The sequence below is a fragment of the Castanea sativa genome, chromosome 2, assembly GCF_040712315.1.
Source record: "Castanea sativa cultivar Marrone di Chiusa Pesio chromosome 2, ASM4071231v1".
NCBI lineage: Eukaryota > Viridiplantae > Streptophyta > Magnoliopsida > Fagales > Fagaceae > Castanea > Castanea sativa.
The window spans coordinates 51,841,794-51,851,975 of NC_134014.1; the positions used below are offsets into that span (position 1 = coordinate 51,841,794).

Consider the following 10,182-nt stretch of genomic DNA (forward strand, 5'->3'; position numbering starts at 1 on the left):
TGGTATATTTATCTAAGTACTATGGTAAAAATATAATGTTAGTTCCTAAACTTTAATCCATTAGTAGTTTTAGTCTCTAAAATGCTTTTTTTTTTTGTCCCGATGGAATGATGATGTGTCAATTTTTAATTTGGTCACGTTATTTAAGAGACTAAAAACAATCACTTTAAAATTTGGAGACTAAATTCTATAAGGGACCAACAAGCATATATATATATATATATATGGGTGGGGTTCAAGTTACACTTGGTGTAACTTTAAGCAATATTACATCCCTTAATATTTTTTAATTAGATGCAAATTTTGACAAATCTATTGTTAGATTACATAATTTTCATTATATTTTCCATGCTTGCAAAATTTTAAGGTGATAAAAAATTAATAACCATGTCACCAATCAATTGTTTAAATTGAAATTTTTGTAGTTTAAAATAATGCATAAAAGATGAGTTTATAGTTTGAATGGTAAATAACATCCAATTAATATGAAAATTGGCATGAATATTAACAACATATTCAACATATAATTCAACGGTGGGGTTTTCAAAATATGAATCCTATAACAAGTTATTGAGTTGTGTAACATTACTTAGAGTTATACTAGGTGTAACTTGAACTCAAATAAATATTTAAAGTATTTGAGACCACTTTAATTAACAAATAAAGTCATTTGAATACTAAGTGATATATATATATATATATATATATATATATATATATATATATATTTATATCTATAGGGTTGAGTTCAAGTTACACCTGGTATAACTTTAAGTAATATTATACCACACAATAACTTATTAATGAATTTATATTTTGAAAATTTTACTGTTGGATTACATGTTTTATATGTTCTAAACATGCATGCCAATTTTCATACCAATCAGATGTTATTTACCATTCGATCCACAAGCTCATCTTTTATACATTATTTTAAATTACAAAAACTTGAATTTATACAATTGATAGATGACACAACTATTGATCTTTGATCACCTTAAAATTTTGCAAGCTTGGAGAATATACAAACATAATGTAATCCAACGGTCGATTTGTCAAAATTCAAATCCGATTAAAAAATATTGATTGGTGTAACATTGTTTAAAGTAATAATAGGTGTAACTTGAACCCAACTCATATATATATCGCTTAGTATTCAAATGACTTTATTTGTTAATTAAATTGGTCTCAAATACTTTAAATAATTATTTACATGCACGTAATTGAATGAGCGTGTCATATACAAATCCTCCCTCCAAGTCAAATCCTGGTTACCCGTCCGAGTGTACGAAATGATTTTTTTCTTAGGACATGAACTGATGAACATCTGAATTTTATTGCTTATACATAATATGTTCAACATGGCCAGTGTTTCCCTCAAGCTTAGCACGGTGTTTCTCTATATCAAGTGTAATCCCACTTTGACGAGTAAGCAAATACCCTTAAATCTTAATAGCATCCATAATGTCCACATTGCAACATGTCATTCTTTTATGAGGTTAAAACTTAAAACGGTAAAGCTCATGAGTATGAATGTTTGTTTGGTATAGGATTACTGATGATTTTTTTTTTTTTTTGCCTTACATGAATCCAATGGAGATCAAACCTAAGATATATACACATATATATGCGATATCTTATAGGCCGCAACATAAAGAGATCTCTCACAAATTTGTAAACCCACAAACATGCGATCTTCATGTTTGTAAGAGGCCCGCTTCATACAACAAGCACAAGATATACTTTCTCCACTACAAAGTGGAGTTGTCATCAAGTTGAGAGACCATAGACTATAGGAAAGTATTATATGCAAATATGTGGACAAATTTCAATTACATGATTAGTATCACCTTCCCTTTTTCCAATATATTAACCTCAATTCAAATTCAATGACAGAGTTACATTTAATGTATACACAAGAAATATATACAAGATGTGTGAAAATAAAATCTTACTAATTTATTTGTACCATTGATTTTGAATTAAAGTTAATAATGGTACCACTTGCATGTGTTTTTAACGATATAGATAAGAGATACATGCACAAGAGATGTGGACAAAGTACAAATAAACTCTCTCTGTTCTCCACTATGCCATTTTACAATATCAGATTGTACATCAACTTACCATCTTACCAGACAAAGATTGTACTTCAACTTTCAAGTAAATTAGTTTCCTATTGGCGCATTTTAATTTGAGGGACCAATATATAAAAAGCTGCAGACTCCACAATCACAACCTTTTAAGTGTTTAATTTATCTATTAGCTAGTTGGATGATCATTTTCTTGTATAATAACTTTAAGAGGATCATGATCAAAGTAGGATATCCTTGATTATTAGTAGCAAGCCAGCCAATTTTTAAGCTTAGCAATAACTAAGTTGTTAGGCATTCAACACTGGTAATCCGTAGCACGAAAGCTGTGTATTCCTAGGACAAGCACAGTAGAGGAGCCGACGTAAATCATATCAAAAAATTCATAAAGGGACTGTTTGGATACTGCTTATTGCTAAAAACTGAAAATTTATTGCTGAAAATACTGTAGCAAAATAATTTTAAAATGTGTGAATAGTGCCATGGGACCCAATTGTAAAGAAAAATTTGCTGAATTCTGTACTTGCGGATCTCGTAAATAGTGCACAGACCTACTGGCAAAAGTTGAGGAAAAACACTATATCCAAACTAACACAAAGTTGCATATCTATGCACTAATCTTAAAAAATAATTAAAATCCACTCTAAGATCAGTATAAATTAAGATTCACCTCTTGGCACCTGCAATGGATCTGATATTTTACATGAAATGAGTTTAATTTTACAACTGGGGTGCACTTTATACCTAACTAATAAATTAATTTGCATATCTGGGCCTGTATATAATAGTTTTTTTTTTTTTTTTAGAAGAAAGACCCACCATTGCATTTTGCTTTTTGCTGTGTGTGTATATATAAGGTTATGCAATGGTCCTTGCATTTTACCCCAAAAAATAGTCTTGTAACATTGTTGCTCACTTTGCCTGAAAGAGAGTCAGCTTTTTTCACGTTCCCCCAAACACTTCAACTATGGCTGCTCCAGCCATGCAACAAACCTCCACACAGGAGGAAAGCCCAGACCTTGAAAAAAATGGTCATGCTGAAAGGGCTCAATGGGTGCTTAATGCACCCGAGCCCCCAGGTCTATGGAGTGAGCTCCTTGATTCTGTGAGGGACAAGATTTTACCTTGTGGAAATAATTTCATGTCCCTCAAAAACGAGTCCGGAAGAAAACACCTTGTGTCTTTCTTACAAGGTGTATTTCCTATCCTTGTTTGGTGTCAAAGTTATACTGTAACAAAATTTAAGAATGATCTACTTGCGGGTCTAACTATTGCTAGCCTATGCATTCCCCAGGTAAACAAAAAGTTTGACATGGAGATTACTATAATTAATACAATAAGACTTTTTAAGTTTTCTTTTTTCCATATTGCCTTAATGTGTGTTTCAATGCAGAGTATTGGATATGCAACTTTAGCAAAACTTGATCCTCAATATGGCCTCTGTAAGTGACTTAAATATGATTATTGAATGTCAATCATATATATTCATTAACCATTGTGAAGCTTATATGATTTGATTGTGCACTACTCATAGATACTAGTGTGGTACCACCTCTTATCTATGCTGTAATGGGGACTTCAAGAGAGATAGCAATTGGACCTGTTGCGGTTGTTTCACTGCTTTTACCATCAATGATTGAGAAATTACAAGATCCTGGGGCTGATCCAATTGCCTACAGAAAGCTTGTTTTGACAGCAACTTTCTTTGCTGGTATCTTTCAAGCTACCTTTGGACTCTTCAGGTGAGTGATTCTCTTCTCCTTATTCATTTGGCCTAGAGTACATGACCAACTAATACTTTTCTAATCACTATTTTTTTTCTTTCTTTCAAATATACAGGCTAGGATTTCTTGTAGATTTCCTATCCCATGCGGCTATTGTGGGGTTTGTGGCTGGAGCAGCCATAGTAATTGGTCTTCAACAACTAAAGGGACTGCTTGGGATTAGTCACTTCACAAACAAGACTGATGTAATATCTGTTGTGGAAGCAGTTTGGAGATCAGTTCATCATCATGTATGTTCTTTTTCTGTCTTTTCCTTTTCCTTTATTTTTTGTTGACGTTTTTGAAAAGCATATATTCACAAAGCACAAAGAGTGAAAGATTAAGAAATATGAGAGAATCTATTCTCATTTGAACAATTCATTTATTCTCTTTGTTTCTTTATTTACAGTGGAGTCCTCTTAATTTTATACTTGGGTGCTCATTCCTGAGTTTCATCCTAATCACAAGATTTGTGGTGAGTGGCATGCAGTGATAACTTTTTACCTTTTGCTTTATTTAGAAATTCTAACACCCTCACTGAATTCCCCAGGGTAAAAGGAAAAAGAGACTCTTTTGGTTATCAGCCATTGCTCCTCTCCTTTCTGTTATACTATCTACTCTTATTGTTTTTCTGACAAGAGCCGATAAACATGGAATTAAGATTGTGAAACACATCCAAGGAGGCTTTAATCCAAGCTCAGTTCATCAGTTACAGCTCAATGGCCCATATGTTGGACAAGTGGCAAAAATTGGACTCATTGTTGGTGTTGTTGCACTCACGGTGGGTGACCAATTAATCAATTTTGCAAATGTACAAAATGATATACCTTAAAACTTCCTAGCTAGCTGACAATAATGTTCCAAATGTCGACTGTAGGAAGCGATTGCAGTTGGTAGATCTTTCTCATCATTAAGAGGATACCACCTTGATGGAAACAAAGAAATGTTTGCCATGGGCTTCATGAACATCATTGGTTCTTTCACTTCTTGCTATGTTGCAACCGGTAAGCTTCTTTTTTATTTCTTTTCTAAATTACCTCACTATGGACTTTGTCAACATAACCAAATTAATTTAGCATTCTCCTTTTATTTTTAATGTCAAAAATTTCCCCTTATCCACATTTATGTTTGACTCTACTAATTACAATGAATAATGCTATTAACACAACATTTTCATAATTGCTAATATGGTTTATTATGGTTTGAGCAATGTCATTTTCACCCGAGTCTGTTAGTTATGTATTAATCACAATAAACCATACGCACAGTTGTGAAAAATGTTATTTCCCGATACTTATTATCATAATCTCATTTTATCTTGCATAAAGAACCATACGTGATGATCAAGCACCTTAACTTTTACTAATTAAATTATGCAGGTTCTTTTTCACGTACTGCCGTAAATTTCAGTGCTGGTGTTGAAACTTTAGTCTCCAATATTGTGATGGCAATTACAGTGCTCGTATCACTGCAGTTATTCACAAGGCTTTTGTTTTACACTCCTATAGCAATCCTTGCTTCAATAATTCTTTCTGCTCTTCCGGGACTCATTGACCTCCATGCAGCCTACAATATTTGGAAGATTGACAAGCTGGACTTCCTCACTTGCATCGCTGCATTCTTTGGTGTGTTGTTTGTATCTGTGGAGATTGGCCTTCTAGTTGCAGTAAGAAATTTATGCTTTTTAATTTGGTGCAAACAAATATGTGTGTTATCCTGTTAGGACATAAATTTATATAAACTGTCTCAGATGCTATACCTTAAACTTCTTAATTAAATACATATAAGTGCTACATAAACAGTCTTATTTTCCCATGTATAATTAAATTAATCATGTGATTTATTGGGCAATACCATCATATATTAGGAGAACATAGAGATGGTTCAATATCAATAAATAGTGACAAACCTTTTGCTCAAAAAAAAAAAAAGTAAAAAAATTAGTAACAACCCCCCTTAAAAAGACTGTTGAAACAAATATTCAGGAAAGAAGAAAAGAAAGAATCACATCCCACACTCGTATAAGAATAAAATCTATGGTTTAAAGTTTCAACTCCTTGCAAGTTAGGCTGTTTCTCAACTTCCTTCTTCTTTTTTTGTGTGTGTGGGTGTGAGAAAAAAGATACTTTATTTCACAAAAGAATTAGAAGGCTATTTCTCCGTAAGTAACTACTCTCAATATAAGTTATAGACGTGTAGGTTCCAGTTAGCTAAATCGATAAAGGTTTTGATGGTTGAATAAAAAATTTAGAGTTCAATCTTCACTTGCGCAAAAAACGATTGATGTCTTAGTATAATGATAAAAAGAACAAGGAAAATACTAACGAATGCCCTTAGGGCATTGTTTAATAATCTATTTAAAGAAAGTTTTTATGGGGAAAGAAAGAAAAGCAATTAATATTTTGACAGCTTTTTTCATTTCTCATAAAAGTTATGTCAAAACTTTCCTAAAATGGATTGTTAATCAATGCCTCAAGGGCATTCGTTAGCATGACCCAAAGAACAATTATCAAAAATGAATAGTTTTGGAACTCTAAAAAATAAATAAAAGTTCTCAACTTTTATGAATTCTTGGACAAATCGCCTTCGGTATTTCTTTTTTGCACCCCCCACTTAACAAAAGCATTTCACAAAAAAACAAAAGAAGGCAGTAATATATCCTACAGAAAGGGTATCAATATTATATACTAATAACAACCACCTTATATATTATGAATGGTGGGAAGTCATTCTGATTCACAAAACTAGTGAATGTGTGGTTCAACTCCTCATGATGGATCCCCCAAAAAGCGTTTTAGGACTTATCAATTTTAATGTTAGTGTACCCCACCATTGTTCTAATGCCAAACGCGTCTTACTACAGTCAAAGTTTTCTCCAGTGATCCCAGTTCTAGAGACAACAAGCATAATAAAATGGGTAATGTAATGAGTGCGTTGTGTGAGACCATTATTATTTTTAGCTGGTGGGTTGGCCCTTGTTTTTAAAATACCGAGTACCTTTGAAATGGGATTTGACATCCAAATAGTGATCCCCAGTTTCATTGCAGTCCATTAATCTATTAGGCTTCACCAGAATATATAATAAGATTTATGCAAGTTATTTATTTATTTATTATTATTTGGTTAAATAGGTATAGTTTCTTAATTATATTCCACTGTAATTAAATCATCTGATTTATTGGTCAATAAGATCACCTGGTTGGCTGGTTTAATTTAATTGGAGAATATAAAGTAAAACATCTAATGAATTGTAATAAAGAATTGTCGTGTTATAGTAGTGAAGTGTGTCATGAAAATGATGTTGAAAATAACAACAAAAGATATTTTATACCCTCCATATACTGGCCATGAACTTAGGTTTCTTTCTTCATAACAATGGCTATTTGAAGAAAACAAAGTTAAGGAAAGTCTATATGCAAATCAATTTCTTCAAAAAGGGTACGAGCATGAAATTCAAACTCATTTGTAGCTGAGCCTGGATGATAGTAGGATTGGTTAAAGAATTATAAATGTGGTGTATTAAGTATAGTCCATCCTGACAAGCTTGTTAAGGATCGATAACCAATCCTAAAATTTTGAGACTAAGACTTAATTGTTGTTGTTGCTATATATGGCGTACTTAAGTAAACTACAAGTGTGGTGCAGATAGGAATATCATTTGCAAAGATTATTCTCATCTCGATTCGACCGGGTACAGAAGCTCTAGGACAGCTTCCTGGAACTGATATGTTCTGCGATATCAATCAGTATCCCATGGCTGCAAAGACTCCTGGGGTTGTGATAATCCGTATCAAGTCAGCCTTGCTATGTTTTGCAAATGCCAGTATCATTAAAGAAAGGTATATAGGTGACAGATACATAACGTATATACTCACTAGAAACATTCAAAATCAAAATTATGATGAATAACTACTTGACTGTTGTTTGTTCTAGGATTATGCAATGGGTAACTGAAGAAGCGGAGGACACAAAAGGAAATGTTAGAAGGACTAATAATCAACTCGTAGTTCTTGACATGTCCAGTAAGTGTAGTTTTACTACATAGAGAGAAAGCAGGGATGTTAATTTGGTATTGATGATGTCCTTGACGAAGCAAGTCAAATTTAGAAGTTTCAAAACGTTAAATTTTTATTGATATTTGCCTCGTTCGACATCTAACAACTGTATCATCTTTCTCACAATATATGTGAATTCTATAACCGTATAAAATTCATATTTTGTGAGAGAAATGTTGCATATGCCAATTGTGGACTCTTATTTTAGCTATAGTCAGTAAAATTTCAAGAGGTAACTGCTTTCAGGAGTTGGTTAATTTTGATTTCTTGTGCTTTACCATGGTAGGTTTAATGGACATTGACACATCAGGAATTGCTACCCTGCAAGAATTGCAGAAGAATATCACCTCGCGTGGAATGGAGGTAAGGCAGTGATTTTCTTCTTTCTTAATTTTTTTCTCTTCTTTGTTAATATGGGGAGATTGACATGTTGAATTTCGTTTTGTTCTTTTAACCAATTCTCTCTCTCTCTCTCTCTCTCTCTCTCTCTCTCAGTTAGCCATTGCCAATCCTAGATGGCAAGTCATTCACAAGCTAAGGTTAGCCAACTTTGTGAGTCAAATTGGAGGAAGGGTCTTCTTGACTGTTGGAGAAGCTGTGAATGCAAATCTCGATACAAAAAGGGCTGGTTCCATTTAGGTGTGAATGCCTCTATCAAGAAGACTGAAAGGAAAAATGATAACAAGCACTTGCTGCTTGCTTATCTCTCGTGTGTGACCGAGTCCCGTTCTACTTATATATGTACATATAAATGGGACTCAGAAATTAATAATAAGGTGAAGATGGTTTTAATCTCCTCATTCCTAGTAAATAAACAGGAGTGGGGGGGAACAAAATAAGATGTTGAAACAGCTATGTTTGTGGTGTGGTGAGTGTTTTGTATTAGAGATAAGTTCTATACGTACGTGTGTCTTGTACTGGAGTACTTATGGGATATAAGTCTTCTCCTTGTGTTGTATTGCATGTGTAATTTTATATCAGCAAAAAAGTGTGTAATTTAAGAAAATTATTAAATATACGAGAGTATATTCACTCAAGTGAGCTCTAAAAAAGAAGTATATTCCTGAAGTACTCAATAACAATCCGAAATTTTATAATATTTTTTTCATTGATTTGAAACAAAGTGGGAGTGGATTATCATTCACCAAACTGGCTAATGGATCATTATGTCCACTGCCAAGATTTCAACTCTTTAGCTGACCCAACAAAGCTGGTAATTCAATTTTTCTTAAAAAGCTGGCACTTCAAATCATTTCATTAGTGATAAGAAGGAAGTATATGCAATATCAAATTTAGTGGCATTTCAGGGTATGGCCAAAAGAGGAAAAAAGGGCGGTGCCTTTGAGTTTTCAAATGTGCAATATCAAAGCATGCTTAAAAAGCACATATGGACCTAAGGTTCTCTTATTCACATCCAAATAAATTTTTTCTCATTTTGATCCGTATTTCAAATTTACAAATTAGTCTCCTAGATTGCGTGTCAAGCAAATGACTTGTTTTCAAACATTTTCTTGCTGAAGTTAAGAGAAATCGTTTCACTTTGATGGTTTGTTGATATGTTAAATGATTTTTTTTAAGGCATAAGAGAGGATATCATTAAGAAGAAAGACTAAAGTAGCATATATAAAGTTCACATGGTTAAGGCCCATAACTTAATTACAAACTCTATATGCAGTAAAATCCAGCATATACAAAAAGTAAGCAGTCTAATAAAAACGAATGACAATAAATCTAACTAAACTTTATAGAATGTAAAGTTAATAGGAGTTTTTTTTTTTTTTTTTTTAATAACATTTTAAAGGTTAAGAGGAGAGCTACTACATAGCAATGAATCTGTTAAACATATTTATAACCTTCCATAAGTTCAATACTTCATTAGCTCTCTCCATTAAATTTAACTAGCCGATGTCTCACACAATGCGCATGTATGTTATAAGTTTATTTTGAAATATTTTATAAGAATTTATTTTTATGACCAATTTATAATACTCATTAAGTATTATAATATTTGAGGAATAAGTTTCATTTATTTAAATGTTATTAGAAAAAAGGAAAATGTAAATTTTTAAGATTGATATTGTGGGGAATAGAAATTTGATAAGGTTACATTGCCACGTATCATACCTGAGACCAAGGAGGCCACTGCAGTTCCAAAGAGATCACACCCTCGGATAGTTAAGGCCACGTCAATGGCACGTTACCAGAGGAGGTCATACTGAAGAGAAAGAGTTTCGAAGGAGTTAGCTCTGACTGAAGGGATGATAACTGCCA

At 32.8% G+C, this 10,182-nt stretch overlaps 1 protein-coding gene across 1 annotated transcript; it reads left to right on the plus strand.

The window, feature by feature from the left end:
* The first annotated feature begins 2,974 nt into the window (after positions 1-2,974).
* On the plus strand, positions 2,975-8,987 carry LOC142625674 (sulfate transporter 2.1). Its single transcript, XM_075799352.1, has 12 exons — positions 2,975-3,387; positions 3,487-3,535; positions 3,628-3,835; positions 3,933-4,107; positions 4,266-4,331; positions 4,407-4,637; positions 4,734-4,860; positions 5,236-5,522; positions 7,502-7,695; positions 7,790-7,878; positions 8,198-8,274; positions 8,407-8,987. The coding sequence occupies exons 1-12, from the start codon at positions 3,061-3,063 to the stop codon at positions 8,548-8,550; spliced, it is 1,974 nt and encodes a 657-aa protein (XP_075655467.1). The 5' UTR covers positions 2,975-3,060; the 3' UTR covers positions 8,551-8,987.
* Positions 8,988-10,182: the final 1,195 nt, after the last annotated feature.

Excerpts from the sequence above, each read along its gene's own strand:
- LOC142625674 (XM_075799352.1), top strand. The coding sequence starts at position 3,061 with ATGGCTGCTCCAGCCATGCAACAAACCTCCACACAGGAGGAAAGCCCA. Across the intron at positions 3,836-3,932 it reads GCTACCTTTGGACTCTTCAG|GCTAGGATTTCTTGTAGATT; the intron begins GTGAGTGATTCT and ends TCAAATATACAG. Across the intron at positions 4,332-4,406 it reads TCCTAATCACAAGATTTGTG|GGTAAAAGGAAAAAGAGACT; the intron begins GTGAGTGGCATG and ends TGAATTCCCCAG.